This window comes from Mustelus asterias, chromosome 27 (genome assembly GCF_964213995.1).
Source record: "Mustelus asterias chromosome 27, sMusAst1.hap1.1, whole genome shotgun sequence".
NCBI classification, from domain to species: Eukaryota; Metazoa; Chordata; class Chondrichthyes; order Carcharhiniformes; family Triakidae; genus Mustelus; species Mustelus asterias.
Genome location: NC_135827.1, coordinates 43,250,601 through 43,274,091, shown reverse-complemented (window position 1 = coordinate 43,274,091; position 23,491 = coordinate 43,250,601). Strand labels below are relative to the sequence as shown.

The 23,491-nt window shown below is 44.8% G+C and overlaps 1 protein-coding gene across 2 annotated transcripts in view; it reads left to right on the top strand.

Moving 5' to 3' along the window:
• Positions 1 to 23,491, top strand: part of LOC144479987 (tubulin-specific chaperone cofactor E-like protein) — a 130,416-nt gene that overhangs the window by 16,890 nt on the left and 90,035 nt on the right. Inside the window, exons 2-4 of one of the 2 annotated variants that reach the window (XM_078199137.1) lie at positions 7,714 to 7,787; positions 10,985 to 11,138; positions 14,515 to 14,654. In XM_078199137.1, coding sequence (XP_078055263.1) covers positions 11,006 to 11,138; positions 14,515 to 14,654 — 273 coding nt within the window. In that variant the 5' untranslated portion in view covers positions 7,714 to 7,787; positions 10,985 to 11,005. The remainder of the gene's footprint in view (positions 1 to 7,713; positions 7,788 to 10,984; positions 11,139 to 14,514; positions 14,655 to 23,491) is intronic. The other variant, XM_078199136.1, reaches the window with a different exon arrangement.

Sequence of the window (23,491 nt, the reverse complement as noted above, 5' to 3'; positions counted from 1 at the left end):
TTTCTAGAAGCCTTGCATGGGGGACCTTATCAAACGCCTTGCTAAAATCCATATAAACCACATCTACCGCTTTCCCTTCATCAATGTGTTTAGTCACATTTTCGAAGAACTCCACCAGGCTCATAAGGCACGATCTGCCTTTGACAAAGCCATGCTGAGTATTCTTGAGCATACTAAACCTTTCTAAATGCTCATAAATCTTGTCCCTCCGGATTTTCTCCATCAGCTTACCAACCACTGAGGTTAGACTCACTGGTCGGTAATTTCCTGGGCTATCCCTATTCCCCTTCTTGAAAATAGGAACCACATCCGCAATCCTCTGGCACTTCCCCCGTCTCCATCGACGACGCAAAGATCATCGCCAGAGGCTCTGCAATCTCTTCCTTCGCCTCCCACAGTAACCTGGGGTACATCCCATCCGGACCCGGTGACTTATCTATCTTGATGCCATTCAAAGATTCCAGCACAACCTCTTTGTTAAAGTCCACATACTCAATCTTTTCAGTCCATCGCAAGCCCGCAGTACATCCACCCAGGTCCTTCTCCTCTGTGAAAACCGAGGCAAAATACTCATTGAGCACCTCTGCCATTTCTACTGGTTCCGTACAGGCTTTCCCGCCTTCACCTTTTATAGGCCCTATTCCTTCACGTCTCATCCTTTTACTCTTCACATATTGATAGAACGCCTTAGGGTTTTCCTTAATCCTACCTGCCAAGGCCTTCTCGTGACCCCTTCTGGCTCTCCTAATTTCCTTCTTTAGTCCCTTCCTACAAGCCGTATACTCATCTAGATCCCTATCTTCGCCAAGCTCTCTGAACCTTTTGTACGCTTTCCTTTTCTTCTCGACTAGGTCCCACACAGCTTTCGTGCACCACGGTTCCTTTAACCTACCAACACCTCCCTGTCTGCTCGGAATGTTGTCCTGTAGAACTCTAGACAGACATTCCTTGAAAAACTGCCACCTCTCTTCAGTACATTTCCCTGAGAATACCTCCTTCCAATTTACTCCTCTAATTTGCTGCCTTATGTCTTCATATTTCCCCTTACTCCATATAAACGCTTTCCTAGCTTGCCTGATCCTCTCTTTTTCCAATGCAAGCATAAAGGAGATAGAGTTATGATCGCTATCCCCAAGATGCTCTCCCACTGAGAGATCTGACACCTGTCCAGGTTCATTGGTCAGTATCAGATCAAGTACAGCCTCTCCTCTTGTAGGCTTGTCCACATGCTGTGTCAGGAAACCCTCCTGAACACACCTAACGAACTCCTCCCCATCCAATCCCCTTACCCTCCGGATATTCCAATCTATGTTCGGGAAATTAAAGTCTCCCATCACAACAACTCTGCTATTACTGCATCTCTCCAGGATCTGTTTCCCTATCAGCTCCTCCACCTCCCTGTTACTATTGGGCGGCCTATAGAAAACTCCCAGCAAAGTGATCGACCCCTTCCCACTCCGAACTTCCACCCACAGAGACTCTGTGGACAATCCGTCCACAGCATACACCTTCTCTACAGCTGTGACACTATCCGTGATCAGCAGTACCACACCACCCCCTCTCTTGCCTCCCTCCCTGTCCTTCCTGAAACATCTGAATCCCGGCACCTGGAGTATCCAGTCCTGTCCTTGAGATATCCAAGTCTCCGTAATGGCCACCACACCACACTTCCAGGCATCGACCAATGCTCTGAGCTCATCCCCTTTATTCACTATACTCCTGGCATTAAAGTAAACACATCTCAATCATTTGGTTTGAGCTCTCCCCTTCTCTATCCCCCGTCCATGCCTTTGGGAGAAGAATGACCAAAAGCTTTCACATACTCATAAGAACATAAGAAATAGGATCAGGAGTAGGCCATCCAATCCAGCCCCTCGAGCCTGCCCCGCCATTCAATAAGATCATGGCTGATCTGAAGTGGATCAGTTCCACTTACCCGCCTGATCCCCATAACCCCTAATTCCCTTACCGATCAGGAATCCATCTATCTGTGATTTAAACATATTCAACGAGGTTGCCTCCACCACTTCAGTGGGCAGAGAATTCCAGAGATTCACCACCCTCTGAGAGAAGAAGTTCCTCCTCAACTCTGTCCTAAACTGACCCCCCTTTATTTTGAGGCTGTGCCCTCTAGTTCGAGCTTCCTTTCTAAGTGGAAAGAATCTCTCCATCTCTACCCTATCCAGCCCCTTCATTATCTTATAGGTCTCTATAAAATCCCCCCTCAGCCTTCTAAATTCCAACGAATACAAACCCAATCTGCTCAGTCTCTCCTCATAATCAACACCCCTCATCTCTGGTATCAACCTGGTGAACCTTCTCTGCACTCCCTCCAAGGCCAATATATCCTTCTGCAAATAAGGGGACTAATACTGCACACAGTATTCCAGCTGCGGCCTCACCAATGCCCTGTACAGATGCAGCAAGACATCTCTGCTTTTATATTCTATCCCCCTTGTGATATAGGCCAACATCCCATTTGCCTTCTTGATCATCTGTTGCACCTGCAGACTGGGTTTTTGCATCTCATGCACAAGGACCCCCAGGTCCCTCTGCACAGCAGCATGTTGTAATTTCTTTCCATTTAGATAATCCAATTTGCTATTATTCCTTCCAAAGTGAATAACCTCGCATTTGGCAACGTTATACTCCATCTGCCAGATCCTCGCCCACTCACTCAGCCTGTCCAAATCTCTCTGCAGACCTTCTACGCCCTCCACACGATTCACTTTTCCACTTATCTTTGTGTCATCTGCAAACTTTGTTACCCTACACTCAGTCCCCTCCTTCAGATCGTCTATATAAATGGTAAATAGTTGAGGCCCCAGTACCGATCCCTGCGGCACGCCACTAGTTACCATCCGCCAACCAGAAAAGCACCCATTTATTCTGACTCTCTGCTTCCTGTCGGATAGCCAATCCCCAATCCACGCTAACACCCTACCCCCAACTACTCTGACTCGTGCTGAATCTAATTATGTTCAGCTACAAATAGAAGCATTGAATATAATCTTTGACGTACAAAGGTTTCATCCTTTGGCGGCACGGTAGCACAGTGGTTAGCACTGCTGCTTCACAGCTCCAGGGACCTGGGTTCGAATCCTGGCTTGGGTCACTGTCTGTGTGGAGTTTGCACATTCTCCTCGTGTCTGCGTGGGTTTCCTCCGGGTGCTCCGGTTTCCTCCCACAGTCCAAAGATGTGCAGGTTAGGTTGATTGGCCATGCTAAAATTGCCCCTTAGTGTCCTGGGATGCGTAGATTAGAGGGATTAGCAGGTAAAATATGTAGGGAAATGGGGGTAGGGCCTGGGTGGGATTGTGGTCGGTGCAGACTCGATGGGCCGAATGGCCTCTTTCTGTACTGTAGGGTTTCTATGATTCTATGATGATTATATGGTTGGCATTTCACATTATTGACCATTGACCCTTAACTACTTTTGAGCTGTATAAAGACACACTTTCATTAGCTGCTAGCTGATTGCAATGATGGTTACTGATCTTATCTGCAAATTCCTATGATATATAGAATCGTTGATCAGGTAGCCATGCTGATACTCATGCATTATCACACTTACCTTTACCTATTGAGCAAATGCTACCTACTAGTTTTGCTGATACTCTATCTTTCGCTGGTAGATCATTTGCCTACGACAGCTTCTCAAGTACAAAGACACATCAGAAATGATCCTGTGATGGGGAAGGTCATGGATATGGTATTGAAAGGAACGATAGCTGGAGTGCATTGTACGTGTATGTGTCAGAGCTTGAGTTGACGGCCCAAGGTGGTTGTCTATTGTGGGGAATCTGAGTGATCCTTCCTCCTAGTCTGCGTGGAAGACATCCTGGTATAGTCCGACTGAAGGAATTAGCACATCGTTACCTTTGGTGGCTGGGTCTGGATGCTCAGATTGAAGAAAAGGACAGTGTCAAGCTGTGCATGAATGGGATGTACACGACCGCTGTCTCATTTACAACCTTGGGAGTGGGTTAAAATGCCATGGCAATGATTGAATGTAGATTTTGCTCGTCCGTTTGAGAGTTACATGTTCTTAGTCATTTATGCATAATTAAAGTCACCAGAAATTATCCTGAGATCTACTGCATCTGAATGAACCATTGAAAAACTTGACACATTTTTAGAAAGATTTGGTAAACCAGAACAGATTGTTAGCAATAATGGTTCACAGTTTGCTTCAAGAGTTTGAGGATTATCTCAAAGTAATCTGCACCTTATCGTCCATCAACTGATGGATTAGCTGAGTCGTCCAATCCTTGAAACATCCTTTAAAAGTTTTAAGAGAGCAAGGTTCATTCTGGTGTTGTATGAATAGCTTTTTTGCATCTTATAGAACATAAGAACATAAGAAATAGGAGCAGGAGTAGGCCATCTAGCCCCTCGAGCCTGCCCCGCCATTCAATAAGATCATGGCTGATCTGACGTGGATCAGTACCACTTACCCGCCTGATCCCCATAACCCTTAATTCCCTTACCGCTCAGGAATCCATCCATCCGCGCTTTAAACATATTCAGCGAGGTAGCCTCCACCACCTCAGTGGGCAGAGAATTCCAGAGATTCACCACCCTCTGGGAGAAGAAGTTCCTCCTCAACTCTGTCTTAAACCGACCCCCCTTTATTTTGAGGCTGTGTCCTCTAGTTTTAACTTCCTTACTAAGTGGAAAGAATCTCTCCGCCTCCACCCTATCCAGCCCCCGCATTATCTTATAAGTCTCCATAAGATCCCCCCTCATCCTTCTAAACTCCAACGAGTACAAACCCAATCTCCTCAGCCTCTCCTCATAATCCAAACCCCTCATCTCCGGTATCAACCTGGTGAACCTTCTCTGCACTCCCTCCAATGCCAATATATCCTTCCTCATATAAGGGGACCAATACTGCACACAGTATTCCAGCTGCGGCCTCACCAATGCCCTGTACAGGTGCATCAAGACATCCCTGCTTTTATATTCTATCCCCCTCGCAATATAGGCCAACATCCCATTTGCCTTCTTGATCACCTGTTGTACCTGCAGACTGGGCTTTTGCGTCTCATGCACAAGGACCCCCAGGTCCCTTTGCACGGTAGCATGTTTTAATTTGTTTCCATTGAGATAGTAATCCCATTTGTTATTATTTCCTCCAAAGTGTATAACCTCGCATTTATCAACGTTATACTCCATTTGCCATATCCTCGCCCACTCACTCAGCCTGTCCAAATCTCTCTGCAGATCTTCTCCGTCCTCCACACGATTCACTTTTCCACTTATCTTTGTGTCGTCTGCAAACTTCGTTACCCTACACTCCATCCCCTCCTCCAGATCATCTATATAAATGGTAAACAGTTGCGGCCCGAGTACCGATCCCTGCGGCACGCCACTAGTTACCTTCCTCCAACCGGAAAAACACCCATTTATTCCGACTCTTTGCTTCCTGTCGGATAGCCAGTCCCCAATCCACTTTAACACACTACCCCCAACTCCGTGTGCCCTAATCTTCTTCAGCAGCCTTTTATGGGGCACCTTATCAAACGCCTTTTGGAAATCCAAAAACACCGCATCCACCGGTTCTCCTCCATCAACCGCCCTCGTCACATCTTCATAAAAATCCAACATCTTCGTCAAGCACGACTTTCCCCTCATGAATCCATGCTGCGTCTGATTGATCGAACCATTTCTATCCAGATGCCCTGCTATCTCCTCTTTAATAATGGATTCCAGCATTTTCCCTACTACAGACGTTAAGCTGACCGGCCTATAGTTACCCGCCTTTTGTCTCCTTCCTTTTTTAAACAACGGCGTAACATTAGCCGTTTTCCAATCAACCGGCACTACCCCAGAATGCAACGAGTTTTGATAAATAATCACTAACGCATCCACTATTACCTCTGACATTTCTTTCAATACCCTGGGATGCATTCCATCCGGACCCGGGGACTTGTCCACCTTCAGTCCCATTAGTCTACCCAGCACTGCCTCTCTGGTAACATTAATCGTATTAAGTATTTCTCCTGCTGCCAACCCTCTATCGTTAATATTTGGCAAACTATTTGTGTCCTCCACCGTGAAGACCGACACAAAAAACGTATTTAAAGACTCAGCCATATCCTCATTTCCCACTATTAACTCCCCCCTCTCGTCCTCCAAGGGTCCAACATTCACTCTAGCCACTCTATTCCTTTTTATATATTTATAAAAACTTTTACTATCATTTTTTATATTAATTGCTAGCCTAGCTTCATAGTCTATCCTTCCTTTCTTTATCGCTTTCTTAGTCTCTCTTTGTTGTTTCTTAAATTTTTCCCAATCACTTGTTTCTCCACTATTTTTGGCCACTCTGTACGCAGCTGTTTTTATTTTAATACTCTCCTTTATTTCCTTCGTTATCCACGGCTGGTTCTCCCTTTTCTTACAATCCTTGTTTTTTGCTGGAATATATTTTTGCTGAGAACTGAAAAGGATCTCCTTAAAAATCCTCCACTGTTCCTCAGCTATCCTACCTGCCAGCCTGCTCTCCCAGTCTACCTTAGCCAATTCATCCCTCATCCTATCATATTTCCCTCTGTTCAAACAGAGGACACTGGTTTGAGACCAAACTTTCTCCTCTTCCATCTGAATCAGAAATTCGACCATATTGTGGTCACTAGACCCAAGAGGGTCCTTCACAATAAGATCCTTAATTCTACCTACCTCGTTACACAATACCAGATCCAAAATAGCTCGTTCCCTCGTCGGTTCCGTAACATGCTGTTCAAGGAAACTATCCCGACAGCATTCTAAGAACTCTTCCTCCATTCCACCCTTACCGACTTGAGTCTGCCAGTCAATGTGCATGTTGAAGTCCCCCATGATTATTGCCGTTCCGTTTTTACACGCATCCCTTATCTGCTTGTTTACAGCCCTCCCTACCTCAACATTATTATTTGGGGGCCTATATACCACACCTACTAGTGTCTTTCTCCCTCTACTATTCCTCATCTCTACCCATAATGATTCCACGTTTTGTTCCTCAGAGCCTATGTCATCCCTCAGTACTACCCTGATATTATCTCTTATTAATAGCGCAACCCCACCACCTTTTCCTTCCTGTCTATTCTTCCTAAACGCCTGATACCCCTGGATATTCATCTCCCAGTCCTGGTCACCTTTCAGCCACGTTTCTGTAATGGCCACTAGATCGTACCCACTTGTGCTGATTTGCACCATCAACTCATTCACCTTGTTCCGAATGCTTCGTGCATTCAGAAGCATTACTCATACAACTACCCAAAGTTCACCTGCGTCAGTACACTTGAGAAAATCGAGAAGTGCATTTGATTTGTTATTACTCCAGAAGCCTCAGATAGTAGAGCGCCAACAACAACCTCAAGTTGCCAGATGAGAAGTGAGGGCAAAACAATACTCATTTCAAGAAGGAGATCGAGCATTGTTCGCATGTAATTATGTCAGGAATGGTAAATGGGTACCAGCCATAGTTTCAGCAAAAACAGGTCCAATTTCTTATACCGTTCAAACCGAAGATGAACTAGTTTAGTGACGCCATGCTGACCAGTAGATGTCACCTCAAAATAATTTCTCTGTCATCTCCAGAAGTACCAACCCCTTTAGTCCCTAGTGCTGTGAGTACTACTACAGAATTCTTAGTTGAATCTGAGTTGCCTGACGATTGTGCCTTTGCTACTTTACCACATGAAAATGATGCAGAATTTGTTCCGAGAGAAGTGTCTACTGAAGAAAATTATACTTCTAGGGTCAAGGACAGCTAAATTCCTAAACATCATGTACAATCAGAGGTACAGACTGATTACCTTTCTTATTGACTGTGTATAATGATTAATGGCGCATAGTACTGTCTAAAATATTATTGATCCTATGTATGAAGGCTACACAGTGATTAGTGCCTCAGCGCCAGGGACCCATGTTTAATTCTAGCCTTGAGTGACTATGTGGAGTTTGCATGTTCTCCCTATGTCTGCATGGATTTCCTCTGGGTGATCCAGTTTCTCCCTACAGTCTAAGGATGTGTTAGTTAGGTGAAATAGCCATGGGTATATATGTAGGGTTATAAGGTGGAGGGGAGGGCCTGGGTGGGATGCTCTTTCAAAGAGTGGGTGCGGACTCAACGGGCCAGATCACCTCTTTCTGCACTGTGGTGATTCTACGGTAATGTCATAGTAATTTGTTGTCATGACCACAGTTTTAGTTGATTTATTAGTGTCACAAGTAGGCTTACATTAACATTGCAATAAAGTTACTATGCATGATCAATATGCACGATCAAAATAAAACGTGTCCAGTGACAATTGTTTTCATTACAGGATCCTGCAGTGTGTGAAAGAGAAAGCATAATCAGCATTATTGCTAAGGATCTGCACTGCATAGATGGTGGTTAGAAATTCTGTGCTTGATCTCTAATTTAACGCCTTTGAGTTCATAGGACAGATTGCATGACATTTAACATTTTAACTGATGCATGTAAACATAGACAGGAGTAGGAGGAGGCCATTTGGCCCTTCGAGCCTGCTGCACAATTCATTACGATCATAGCTGATCATCCAGCTCCATAGCTTAATCCTGCTTTTTCCCCATAACCTTTGATCCCATTCGCCCCAAGTGCTATATCCAGCCACCTCTTGAATACATTCAATGTTTTGGCATCAACTACTTCCTATGATTTCACAGGCTCATCACTCTTTGGGTGAAGAAATGTCTCTTTGCCTCCGTCCTAAATGGTCTACCCTCAATCTTCACACTGTGACCCCTGGTTCTGGACTCCTCCCACCATTGGGAATATCCTTCCTGCATCCACCCTGTCTAGTCCTGTTGGAATTTTATAAGTCTCTGAGATCCCCCCTCATTTGTCTGAACTCCAGCGAAAACAATCCTAACCTAGTCAATCTCTCCTCATACTTCAGTCCCGCCATCCCCAGAATCAGCCTGGTAAACCTTCACTGCACTTAGAATCATAGAATCTCTACAGTGCAGAAGGAGGCCATTCGGCCCATCAAGTCTACACCGACCACAATCCCACCCAGTCCCTATTCCCATAACCCCACATATTTACCCTGCTAATCCCTCTGACACCAGGGTCAATTTAGCATAGCCAGTCAGCCTAACCCGCACATCTTTGGACAATGGGAGGAAACTGGAGCACCCAAGGAAACCCATGCAGACACGGGGACAATGTGCAAACTCCACACAGACAGTGACCCGAGGCCGGAATTGAACCTGGATCCCTGGTGCTGTGAGGCAGAAGTGCCTCAAGAGCAAGAACATCCTCCCTCAGAAAAGGAGACCAAAACTGCACACAATACTCTAGGTGTGGCCTCACCAAGGCCTGTATAATTGCAACAACGCATCCCTGCTCCTGTACTCAACATCTCGCAATGAGGGCCAACATGCCATTTGCCTTCTTTACCACCTGCTGTAGCTGCATGCTTACCTTCAGCGACTGGTGCACAAGGACACCCAGGTCCCGCTGCACACTCCCCTCTCCCAATTTACAGCGATTCGGGTAGTAATCTGCTGCCTTGTCTTTGCTTCCAAAGTGAATAACCTCACTTATCCAAATTATACTGCATGTAGCTTACATCCAGTCACAAATGTAACAGAGCAACACGTAAAGTAGGGGGGGGGGGGGTGCTGAGAGAGATAGGGAGAGGTGGTATATATTTAAGTGGTTGCATGATTACTTTAAGAGCCAGTCACATGATTTATGGTGATGTCATTGTGTGTTTCACAGGCTCCTGCTTTTGTTTAATTTTCTACTTGGTACAGGCAGCAGCTCCTATAGTGAATCCGTTATTTTGAATCTACGTGTGCAAACCTCATAGTTTTGTTTTTGCTTAAAACCCACAACACCCCCAACATAGTGTTTATTTTTTAGGTGCAAGTAGGGTTAAATTACATGGCAATGAAGGTACTGTGAAAATCGCCTAGTCGCCACACTCTGGCGCCTGTTCATATATTGATGGAGAATTCAGCTTGGGCAATGCACCTAACCAGCGGGTTTTTCGGACTGTAGTAGGAAACCACGTCCTCCCCATGTTATGACATTTCAGATAAGCATATGTTGGGAATAGAGGGTAATGTTAGAGCAGGAAGGATGGGAGGAGGCTCAAGTGGAGCATAATAGCCTCCATGACTTGTTTTTGTGCAGTTTATGCAATTTAATTCTGTGTAACATGATAAGTGTTATAATGCAAATTATTTTTCTCTCCAAAAAGCTGAACAAGGTAGATCCTTCATTGATAGAAGTTATTGTAGTATATTTTAAAATTTGGAGAAATATGTTACCTGAAAGATGATGGTGTTTGTTGTGTTTCAGATGGTGACAAAATATTTCCTCAATAATTTCCAGTTTTTGTTTAAGTTTTGCAGCATCCACAGTTCTAAATGTCATTCCTAACACTGCCTCAATGTTGATAGCTCTAGGTTTGCATGGTTGTAGGTTTCTTGCTCTTTGTATAGTCATTTCATTTGCCAGCTTTTGTCGCATGGGATTCCCCTGTCAGAATTCAGTTCGCTGACTGCAATTAGTTGTTTCAGATTTTTTCTTACCTTCTACTTGCACATGGTGAAATAAATTGCTCACATTTATAATGCTTGTTTGAAACTGTAAAACTTTCCCATTTGATATCCACGATCAAAGTAAAATGTATCCAGTGACAATTGTTTTTATTACAGAATCCTGCAGTGTGTGAAAGAGAAAGCATAATCAGCATTATTGCTAAGGATCTGCACTGCATAGATGGTGGTTAGAAATTCTGTGCTTGATCTCTAATTTAACGCCTTTGAGTTCATAGGACAGATTGCATGACATTTAACATTTTAATTGATGCATGTAGCTTACATCCAGTCACACATGTAACAGATCAACATGCAGCATTTTAAATAGGTATTTTTGACTCCGGAGCTGTGCCTCTGGTTCATTAACCAGTTTGGATAGAGGTATCTTTAACACACTCTCTTGTGTCCTTACAATCTGCAGATTACTGTTACCATTTGGAAGATGAGTCAGACCCGTGGACGTAGCTTTGTTGAGGTAATTTGTGAGAAATACAGCCCAGAAAACTTCCCATATCGACGAGGAATGGGCATTGGCATCCACATCTCTACGGGGCCACAGGGCTCACCCTTGAAAGGTAAATTAAACTTAATACAGGTTCTCAAACCCACCTCCGAGTTGCCTAATTACTGGCTGAATTTTGTGTTGAGTTCCCCATTCCCCATTTACCCCTGATAACCTTAGATTCTTGATCAGCAAGTGAATCAGTCTACCTCCCCCTTAAAAATATTTAGTGATCTTGCTTCCACTGCCTTCTGAGGCAAAACAGTTCCAATGTTGCACAACCCTTTGAGAGAAAAGAAATCTCCTAATCTCTGTCCTATAAGGGTGACCCCTAATTTTAAAACAGCGTCCCTTGTTCTGGACTCACCCACAAGAGGAAACATCCTTATAACCTTGCCAATACCATTCAGGATCTTTTATACTTCAATGAATTCACCCCTCACCCTTCTAAGCTCTAGTGGAAACAAGCCTAGCCTTTCCAATCCTAGCTTCATAAAATAACCCAGTCATTCCAGGTATCAATCTGGTAAACTTCCTCTGAACTGCCTCCAATGCAATTACATCCTTAAGTAAGAAGACCAAAACTGCACATAGTATTTGAGATGCAGTCTCACCAATGCCCTGTATAACTGAAACATAACACCTTGACTTGTATTCATTTCATCTTGTAATAAAAGATAGCATTCCATTAGCCTTCTTGATTACATGCTGCACCTGCATCCTAACAGGTTGTGACTCATGCCTGAGTATACCCAAATCCCTCTGCACCTCAGCAGTCTGCAGTCCATAGAACCATAGAAAATTACAGCTCAGAAACAGGCCTTTTGGCCCTTGTCTGTGCCGAACCATTTTATGCCTAGTCCCACTGACCTGCACTTGGACCATATCCCTCCACACCCCTCTCATCCATGAACCCGTCCAAGTTTTTCTTAAATGTTAAAAGTGACCCCACATTTACCACTTTATCCGGCAGCTCATTCCACACTCCCACCACTCTCTGCGTGAAGAAGCCCCCCCTAATATTCCCTTTAAACTTTTCTCCTTTCACCCTTAACCCATGCCCTCTGGTTTTTTTCTCCTCTAGCCTCAGCGGAAAAAGCCTGCTTGCATTCACTCTATCTATACCCATCAAAATCTTATACACCTCTATCAAATCTCCCCTCATTCTTCTACGCTCCAGGGAATAAAGTCCCAACCTATTCAATCTCTCTCTGTAACTCAGCTTCTCAAGTCCCGGCAACATCCTTTTGAACCTTCTCTGCACTCTTTCAACCTTATTTACATCCTTCCTGTAACTAGGTGACCAAAACTGTACACAATACTCCAAACTCGGCCTCACCAATGCCTTATATAACCTTACCATAACACTCCAACTTTTATACTCGATACTCCGATTTATAAAGGCCAATGTACCAAAGGCACTCTTTACGACCCTATCCACCTGTGATGTCACTTTTAGGGAATTCTGTACCTGTATTCCCAGATCCCTCTGTTCAACTGCACTCTTCAGAGTCCTACCATTTACCCTGTACGTTCTTCTTTGGTTTGTTCTTCCAAAGTGCAATATCTCACACTTGTCTGCGTTAAATTCCATTTGCCATTTTTCAGCCCATTTTTCTAGTTGGTCCAAATCCCTCTGCAAACTTTGAAAACCTTCCTCACTGTCCACTACACCTCCAATCTTTGTATCATCAGCAAACTTGCTGATCCAATTTACCACATTATCATCCAGATCATTGATATAGATGACAAACAACAATGGACCCAACACCGATCCCTGCGGCACACCACTAGTCACAGGCCTCCACTCAGAGAAGCAATCCTCCACAACCACTCTCTGGCTTCTTCCATTGATGTGGAGATGCCGGCGTTGGACTGGGGTAAGCACAGTAAGAAGTCTCACAACACCAGGTTAAAGTCCAACAGGTTTATTTGGTAGCAAATACCATAATGGTATTTGCTACCAAATAAACCTGTTGGACTTTAACCTGGTGTTGTGAGACTTCTTACTGTTCTTCCATTGAGCCAGTGTCTTATCCAATTTACTACCTCCCCATGTATACCTAGCGACTGAACCTTCCTAACTAACCTCCCATGAGGGACCTTGTCAAAGGCCTTGCTGAAATCCAGGTAGACAACATCCACCGCCTTCCCTTCATCCACTTTCCTGGTAACCTCCTCGAAAAACTCTAATAGATTGGTCAAACATGACCTACCACGCACAAAGCCATGTTGACTCTCCCTAATAAGTCCCTGTCTATCCAAATATTTGTAGATCCTATCCCTTATCACACCTTCCAATAACTTGCCCACCACCGACGTCAAACTTACTGGCCGATAATTTCCCGGATTTCTTTTGGAACCTTTTTTAAACAACGGAACAACATGAGCCACCCTCCAATCATCCGGCACCTCCCCCGTGAATACTGACATTTTAAATATGTCTGCCAGGGCCCCTGCAAGTTCAACACTAGCTTCCCTCAAGGTCCGTGGGAATACCCTGTCCGGTCCTGGGGATTTATCCACTCTGATTTGCCTCAAGACAGCGAGCACCTCCTCCCCTTTAATCTGTAAAGCTTCCATGGCCTCCCTACCAGTTTGCCCTATTTCCGTAGACTCCATGCCCCTTTCCTCAGTAAATACGGATGCAAAAAAACCATTTAGTATCTCCCTCATCTCTTTTGGTTCCATACACAGTCTACCACTCTGGTCTTCAAGAGGACCAATTTTATCCCTCACTATCCTTTTGCTCCTAACATACCTATAGAAGCTCTTTGGATTTTCCTTCACTCTGTCTGCCAAAGCAACCTCATGTCTTCTTTTAGCCCTCCTGATTTCCCTCTTAAGTAGCTTCTTGCACTTTTTATACTCCTCGAGCATTGTTCTCCATTTAAAGAATCTGCTTTTATATTCTTCCTACCAAAGTGAAGCACTTCACACTTTTCCACATTATACTCCATCTGCCAGATGTTTGCCCACTCATCATGTATTTGCCAGCTATGACCAATTTTCTACTACTGAAATCCAGAAACTTCAAATAAATGGGGACAGGATAGGATAATCTTATGGGATTTCTTTGGTTTTTAACTATCCCAAATTTTTTAACTGCTTGCATAATGCATTGACATTGAAAACTGTACTTTCTGAAATGTAAATCAGCTGCTCTGGCGCTGATACCTAAGCATCGGTCCCCTGCATCTCTTGTGTACGTTTTGGTTGCTAGCAGTGTTGTAATAAGCTTGAAATGACAAGTCATTCTCTTGCAGCTTCTGCTAATATTTCAAGTCAAGTAAAGCCTTCAAGTTTCTTTACTTTCCTATTCATTGCTTTCCCACACAAGTAGCAAATAAGGATAGTTGCATAATTTCACTAATAATCTGTCGGTAATGATCACTAGTATTTGTTCCTGTTCAGAATTAATCTGAATTTATTCATTTTGTTTCCTTTAGCACGCCTGAATCTCCCAGCTATCCTTGTGTTGGATAGTTGTGGAATCACCACTGCCGGAAAGGAAACTGACATTGCAGCCTTCTGCTCACATGTCTCTGAACTCGACCTTTCAGATAATAATCTACAAGACTGGTACGAGGTAAATAGGTTATTAACCAAGAATTGCTAAGCACAGATGGTAGGTTCTAAGCGTCGTTGTATCACTCATAGACAATATTACGAAAAAGATACCAGTGCACTTAAAAATTTTAGTCCCGGCATTAATTATCTTTTCCCTTTTTTAACTCTGTAGGCTGGTTTTCTTTATTTTCCCCCTGATTTCCTCTTGTCCTCCAGGCATGGGGTCCTTGGTAGCAAATGATTCCCAGGCAATAGTTGTCATGAAAAACATAACATTTTGGGAAAGCAGCAGATCAGTCAGTATTTGTGGAGAAAATTGGCAAACTAAATTTTTAATTGTGGATCCTTCTTCAGAACTCTTTTCACCTGCTGCCTTGTCCCAGTAAACATTGTGTATGAGTGTATTGGCCTGCACAGTGACATCACAAATAAGCTTGTTTCTGTTTTCACACAAATCGCAAGATATGATCGGGAGCAGGAACTTTGAGACTTTTCTGTTCAAACTCAGGTGCTAAGGCCAATTATAGCAACCCGATCATCCTCTTATTTCAACCCAGCTAACTCACCACAGGTCAGAAACTGAACCAGGAACCTAGCTGATCTGTGTGGCCTGAACTGCTTTGATGTAAACTCACTGAAGCATCGAGGAGCTTGTGGATAAGCTTTGTCATCTCCAGGTAAAAGAGGTGGGGGAGTTCCAATACTGGTTAGGGAACATATTACAGCTGGGAGGACACCCTGGAAGAATCATGTAATGAGACATTGTGGGTAGAGGTCAGAAACAGGAAGGGGGCAGTCACTATAATGGGGATGTACTATAGGCCTCCCAACAGCCCACAAGAAGTTGACGAAGGGATATGTAAGCAGATTCTGGACAGATGTGGAAATAATAGGGTGTTGTAGTGGGAGACTTTAATTTTCTTCATATTGACTGGAAATCCCTGAGGGCTAAGGGTCCGGATGGTGAGGAATTTAAGTGTGTCCAGGAAGGCGTTTTGGAACAATATCTGGATAGTCCGACTAGCGAGGGGGCTATACTGGACCCAGTACTAGGGAATGAACCCAGCCAGGTCACCAAAGTTGCAGTGGGGGAACATGTGGTGAACAGTAACCACAATTCCGTAAGCTTTCGGATACTGATGGAAAAGGACGAGTGTTGTCCTAGGGTTAAGGTGCTAAATTGGGGAAAGGCTAACTACAACCAGATTAGGCAGGATTTGGAGGCTGTTGTTTGGGAGAGGCTGTTTGAGGGTAAATCCACATTTGGTATGTGGAAGTCTTTTAAGGAGCAGTTGATCAGAGTGCAGGACAGGCATGTGCCTATGAAATGGAAGGACAGGAAAGGCAGGATTCAGGAACCATGGATGACCAGGGAAATGGTAAGTCTAGCCAAAAAGAAAAAGGATGCATACATGAGGTCTTGGCAACTAAAAATAGATGAAACATTTGAAGAATACAGGGAAAGTAGAAAAGAGCCCAAACAGGGAGTTAGCAGGGGAAGAAGGGGGTCACGAAATGTCCTTGGCAGACAGGATTAAGGAGAATCCCAAGGCATTTTATAGGAACAAGACAGTAGAGAGAGAAAGAGTTGGTCCACTTGAGGACAAAGGAGGGAAATTATGTATAGAACCAAAGGAAGTGGGTGAGATCCTTAATGAGTACTTTGCATCGGTATTCACAAAGGAGAGGGACACGTTGATTGATGATGTCTTGGAGGGGTATGTAAACCTTTAGAACAAGTCATCATTACAAGGGAGGAAGTGTTAGGTGAATTAAAAAGCATTAAGGGAGACAAATCCTCAGGGCCAGATTGCATCAATCCCAGATTACTGAGGGAGACGAGATGAAATTGCTGGGCCTCTAACAGAAATCTTTGTTTCTTCGTTGGCCACTGGTGAGGTACCAGAGGATTGGAGGATCGCCAATGTTGTCCCATTATTTAAGAAGGGTAGCAAGGATAACCTGGAATTATAGGCCAGTGAGCTTGACGTCAGTGATAGTGAAACTGTTGGAGAAGATTCTTAGCAATAGGATCTATACACATTTGGAACTGAATGGCCTTGTAGCGACAGACAGCATGGTTTTGTACGTGGGAGGTCAGGTCTCAATAATTTAATTGAGTTTTTTGAAGAGGTGACAAAAATGATTGACGTGGGAAGGGCTGTGGATGTTGTCTACATGGACTTTAGTAAGGCATTTGACAAGGTCCCTCATGGCAGGCTGGTGCAAAAGATTAAATCTCACGGGATCAGGGGTGAACTAGCTAGATGGATTCAGAACTGGCTTGGCCATAGAAGACAGAGTGTAGCGGTGGAAGGGTGTTTTTCTCAATGGAGGTATGTAACTAGTGGTGGGATCAGTGCTGGGACCTCTGCTCTTTGTAATATATATAAATGACTTGGAAGAAAAAGTATCTTAGCAAGTTTACATATGATGCTAAGATTGGCGGAGTTGCGGATAGTGAGGAGGATTGTCAGAGTATACAGCAGGATATAGATAGACTTGAAAATTGGGCAGAGAAATGAACAGATGGAATTTAATCCGGACAAATGCAAGGTGACGCATTTTGGTAGATCCAATTCAGGTGGGAGCTATAAAATAAATGGCAGAACAATCAGGAGCGTAGACACACAGAGAGATCTAGGAGTACAGATCCTTAAAAGTGACAACACAGTTAGAAAAGATGGTGAAGAAAGCATATGGCATGCTTCCCTTCATCGGGCAGGGCATTGAGTACAAAAGTTGGCAAATTATGTTACAGTTATATAAAACATTGGTTAGGCCACATTTGGAATACTGTGTCTAATTCTGGACACACTACCAGAAGCACACGGAGGCTTTGGAGAGAGTGCAGAAAAAGTTTACCAGGATGTTGTCTGATATGGAGGATATTAGCTATGAGGAAAGACGGAGGCTGAGGGGCGACCTGATAGAAGTTTATAAAATTGTGAGAGGTATAGATAGGGTGAACAGTTGGAAGCTTTTTCCCAGGGGGCAAAGGGGCACAAGTTCAAGATAAGGGGAGGAAAGTTCAGTGGAGATGTGCAAGGGAAGTTTTTTTACACAGCAGGTGATGGGGGCCTGGAATGCACTGCCAAGTAAGGTGGTTGAGGCAGACACGTTAGCCACATTTAAGACTTATCTTGATAGGCATATGAACAGACGGGGAATAGAGGGATATAAGCGGTTGGTTTAGAAAGGTAAACGTGATCGGCACAGGCTTGGAGGGCCGAAGGGCCTATTCTTTGTTCTATGTTCTCCAGACTCATTCCTAATCTCTCAAAATGTACTGGAAATTAACTCCTTTACCTTGTTCCTTTTTCTTTCCATTTCCTTGTCAAAGCTTTTAGCTGTCTTAATCCTCTGGAAGTTTCTCCCTAAACCATGAGCCTTGTCACCCCGATTCCCACCTTTAGGCTCAAAGCCTCTGTTTTGAACATGTTAACTTCTCGTCCAATCCATCACAATTTATAGACTATTGGGATTGATCAGCAGGGCTGACTCATAGGAAGTAAAATGCAGATAATCTTTTTATAACACAAGACAAAAAGGACAATCGAGTCTAAGGTTCAAAAGCTGTTTTCAGCTCAGCTGCTGACCACAGTCTAGTATCAGCTGCATTCTGTGAAGCAGTCATTTAAAAGTAAAGTTATAAAAGCAGACATAGAGTCATAGAGGTTTACAGCATGGAAACTGGCCCTTCGGCCCAACTTGTCCATGCCGCCTTTTTTTTTTTAAAACCCCTAAGCTAATCCCAATTGCCCGCATTTGGCCCATATCCCTCTATACCCATCGTACGCATGTAACTATCTAAATGCTTTTTAAAAGATAAAATTATACACACCTCTACTACTACCTCTGGCAGCTTGTTCCAGACACTCACCACCCTCTTTGTGGAAAAAATTGCCCCTCTGGACACTTTTGTATCTCTCCTTAAACCAATGCCCTCTAGTTTTAGACTCCCCTACCTTTGGGAAAAGATATTGACTATCTATCTGATCTATGCCCCTCATTATTTTATAGACCTCTATAAGGTCACCCCACAGCCTCCTACGCTCCAGAGTAAAAAGTCCCAGTATATTCAGCCTCTCCTTATAACTCAATCCATCAAGTCCCGGTAGCATCCTAGTAAATCTTTTCTGCACTCTTTCTAGTTTAATGATATCCTTTCTAGAATAGGGTGACCAGAATTGCACACAGTATTCCAAGTGTGGCCTTACCAATGTCTCGTACAACTGTACAACTAGCATAGACTGGAAATCGCTTAGGGCTCGGGGCCTGGACGGGGAAGAATTTATAAAATGCGTACAAGAAGTTTCTTTGGAACAATATGTTGACAGTCCAATTAGAGAGGGGGCTATACTGGACCTAGTACTGGGGAATGAGCCCGGTCAGGTCATCAAAGTTCTAGTAGGGGAACATGTGGCAAATAGTGACCACAATTCTGTAAACTTTAGGAAAGTAATGGAAAAAAATGAGTGTTGTCCTATGGGTAAGGTACTGAATTGGGGGAAGGCTAACTACAGCCAGATTAGGCAGGATTTGGTGGCTGTTGATTGGGAGAGGCTGTTCAAGGGTAAATCCACTTCTGGCATGTGGGAGTCTTTTAAGGAGCAGTTGATAGGACTGCAGGACAGGCATGTGCCTGTAAAAAGGAAGGATAGGAAAGGTAGGATTCGGGAGCCGTGGATAACCAGTGAAATTGTGGATCTAATCAAAAAGAAAAAAGAGGCATACATGAGGTCCAGGCAGCTAAAAACAGATGGAGCACTGGAGGAATACAGAGAAAGTAGAAAAGAACTCAAACAGGGAGTTAGAAGGGGAAAAAGGGGTCACAAAATGTCCTTGGCAGACAGGATTAAGGAGAATCCTAAGGCATTTTATATATATGTTAGGAACAAGAGGGTTGTTAGGGAAAGAATTGGACCTCAGGGACAAAGGAGGGGAACTATGCTTAGAACCAAAGGAAGTAGGAGAGATCCTAAACGAATACTTTGCATCGGTATTCACAAAGGAGAGGGACATGTTGACTGGTATTGTCTCAGAGAGATGTGTTGACCCATTAGAAAAAATCTCAATTACAAGGGAGGAAGTGTTAGGTTTTTAAGGAAACATTAAGGCAGACAAATCCCCAGGGCCAGATGGCATCTATCCTAGACTCCTCAGGGAGGCAAGAGATGAAATTGCTGGGCCTCTAACAGAAATCTTTGTCTCTTCACTGGACACAGGTGAGGTCCCAGAGGATTGAGGATAGCAAATGTGGTCCCGTTATTTAAGAAGGGTAGCAAGGATAACCCGGGTAATTATAGGCCGGTGAGCTTGACGTCCGTGGGAGGGAAATTGTTGAAGAAGATTCTTAGAGATAGGATATATGCGCAATTAGAACTGAATAATCTCATTAGCGATAGACAGCATGGTTTTGTACAAGGGAGGTCATGCCTCACAAATTTGGTTGAGTTTTTTGAGGAGGTGACAAAAAGAATTGTCGAGGGAAGGGCCGTGGATGTCATCTATATGGATTTTAGTAAAGCATTTGACAAGGTCCCTCATGGCAGGCTGGTGCAAAAGGTTAAATCTCACGGGATAAAAGGTGAGCTAGCTAGATGGGAGAACTGGCTTAGCCATAGAAGACAGAGGGTAACGGTGGAGGGGTCTTTTTCCGGTTGGAGGTCTGTGACTAGTGGTATTCATGATGTGGAGATGCCGGCGTTGGACTGGGGTAAACACAGTAAGAAGTTTAACAACACCAGGTTAAAGTCCAACAGGTTTATTTGGTAGCAAAAGCCACACAAGCTTTCGAAGCTCTAAGCCCCTTCTTCAGGTGAGTGGGAATTCTGTTCACAAACAGAGTTTATAAAGACACAGACTCAATTTACATGAATAATGGTTGGAATGCGAATACTTACAACTAATCAAGTCTTTAAGAAACAAAACAATGGGAGTGGAGAGAGCATCAAGACAGGCTAAAAAGATGTGTATTGTCTCCAGACAAGACAGCCAGTGAAACTCTGCAGGTCCACACAACTGTGGGCGTTACAAATAGTGTGACATGAACCCAATATCCCGGTTGAGGCCGTCCGCATGTGTGCGGAACTTGGCTATCAGTTTCTGCTCAGCGACTCTGCGCTGTCGTGTGTCGCGAAGGCCGCCTTGGAGAACGCTTACCCGAATATCAGAGGCCGAATGCCCGTGACCGCTGAAGTGCTCCCCAACAGGAAGAGAACAGTCTTGCCTGGTGATTGTCGAGCGGTGTTCATTCATCCGTTGTCGCAGCGTCTGCATAGTTTCCCCAATGTACCATGCCTCGGGACATCCTTTCTTGCAGCGTATCAGGTAGACAACGTTGGCCGAGTTGCAAGAGTATGTACCGTGTACCTGGTGGATGGTGTTCTCACGTGAGATGATGGCATCTGTGTCGATGATCCGGCACGTCTTGCAGAGGTTGCTGTGGCAGGGTTGTGTGGTGTCTTGGTCACTGTTCTCCTGAAGGCTGGGTAGTTTGCTGCGGACAATGGTCTGTTTGAGGTTGTGCGGTTGTTTGAAGGCAAGAAGTGGGGGTGTGGGGATGGCCTTGGCGAGATGTTCGTCTTCATCAATGACATGTTGAAGGCTCCGGAGGAGATGCCGTAGCTTCTCCGCTCCGGGGAAGTACTGGACAACGAAGGGTACTCTGTCCACTGTGTCCCGTGTTTGTCTTCTGAGGAGGTCGGTGCGGTTTTTCGCTGTGGCGCGTTGGAACTGTTGATCAATGAGTCTAGCGCCATATCCTGTTCTTATGAGGGCACCTTTCAGCGTCTGGAGGTGTCTGTTGCGATCCTCCTCATCCGAGCAGATCCTGTGTATACGGAGGGCTTGTCCGTAGGGGATGGCTTCTTTAACGTGTTTAGGGTGGAAGCTGGAGAAGTGGAGCATCGTGAGGTTATCCGTGGGCTTGCGGTACAGTGAGGTGCTGAGGTGACCGTCCTTAATGGAGATGCGCGTGTCCAAGAATGCAACCGATTCCGGAGAGTAGTCTATGGTGAGCCTGATGGTGGGATGGAACTTGTTGATGTCATCATAGAGTTGTTTCAGTGATTGTTCACCATGAGTCCAAAGGAAGAAAATGTCATCGATGTATCTAGTGTATAGCATCGGTTGAAGGTCCCGTGCGGTGAAGAAGTCTTGTTCGAACCTGTGCATGAAGATGTTGGCATATTGAGGTGCAAATTTGGTCCCCATGGCTGTTCCGTGTGTCTGGATGAAGAACTGGTTGTTGAAGGTGAAGATATTGTGGTCCAGGATGAAGCGGATGAGATGTAAAGTTGCATCTGGAAACTGGCAGTTGTTGGCGCTGAGCACTGAGGCCGTTGCAGCAATGCCATCGTCATGGGGGATGCTGGTGTAGAGTGCCGAGACATCCATTGTGACGAGGAGCGCTCCTGGTTCAACTGCTCCATGTGTGCCGAGTTTCTGGAGGAAGTCCGTCGTGTCGCGACAAAAGCTGGGGGTCTTTGTACAATGGGTTTCAGGATGCCCTCGACATAGCCGGAGAGGTTCTCGCACAGGGTCCCATTGCCCGATACGATGGGACGGCCGGGTGTGTTTGCGTTGTGTATCTTCGGGAGGCAGTAGAGATCTCCAACGCGGGGAGTACGTGGGATGAGAGCACGGAGGGTGTTCTGAAGGTCCGGATCAAAGGTCTTGATCAGAGTGTTGAGTTGACGGGTGTGTTCTTTGGTCGGATCTGCAGGTAACTGTCTGTAGTGTTCCTCGTTGTTGAGTTGTCGGTACACTTCTTTGCAGTAATCTGTTCTGTTCAGTATGACGATGGCCCCTCCTTTGTCTGCTGGTTTGATGACAATGTTGCGGTTGGTCTTGAGAGCGTGGATGGCGTTACGTTGTGCTTGGGTGATGTTCGGGGCTGTCTTGTGAGTGCAGCTGATGAATTTGGTGTTGACGCACCTCCTGATGGCTTGGGCATACATGTCAAGTCGAGGGCAGCGGCCTTCCGGAGGAGTCCAATTCGACTCTTTCCTCTTCGGATGCACTGCGGATCTCTCTGTCGGCTGTTCCGGTTCATTGGCTGTCTCATTGTGTTCGTTGTTGGCCTCTTGGGGTTTGTGGAAGAACTCCCTCAGCCTCATTCGCCTGATGAATTCCTCTGTGTCTGCTGCAAGACTGATGGGGTCTATTTTGGTGGTGGGGCAAAAATTAAGCCCTCGGCTGAGAACTTCGATTTCATCTGGCTGAAGTGTGTAGTCGGATAAGTTGACAATGGACTTCCCTGCAGTGGTACTGTTTTCTACTGTGGTACCGGGGGAGGCTTGGTTGCTGCTGGTGGTGATGCCGAGTTTCTCAAGTTTCCTGTTCTTGGTGTGCATGTAGATGGTGTAGTTCCTTTGTCTCGTCTGCTTGGCAGAGTTTCGCACCTGGTCTGCGTCCTGAGCGCAAGTTGAGAATATGGATTCTATCTTGGTTTCCAGGCTGCGGCGTTTGCTGTAGAGTTGGTGTATGAGGTGTTTGAGGAGGGTGAGAGAGGTGCGACGGCAAAGTCTCTCAGCGTAGTCTGTGTTATAGGTTGACCTGAGTGGGTTCGTGATCTGTAGTCCTTTCGGTATCTTGTCTGCTTTCTTGCATCTTTGTAGAAACTTGATGTCTGTGTCGATATGCGCGATCTTTTTGGCGATCCTCCCCACTTGGAGCCGGTAGTTTGCGGTGTCGATCGTAGTCATGATGTGGAGATGCCGGCGTTGGACTGGGGTAAACACAGTAAGAAGTTTAACAACACCAGGTTAAAGTCCAACAGGTTTATTTGGTAGCAAAAGCCACACAAGCTTTCGAAGCTCTAAGCCCCTTCTTCAGGTGAGTGGGAATTCT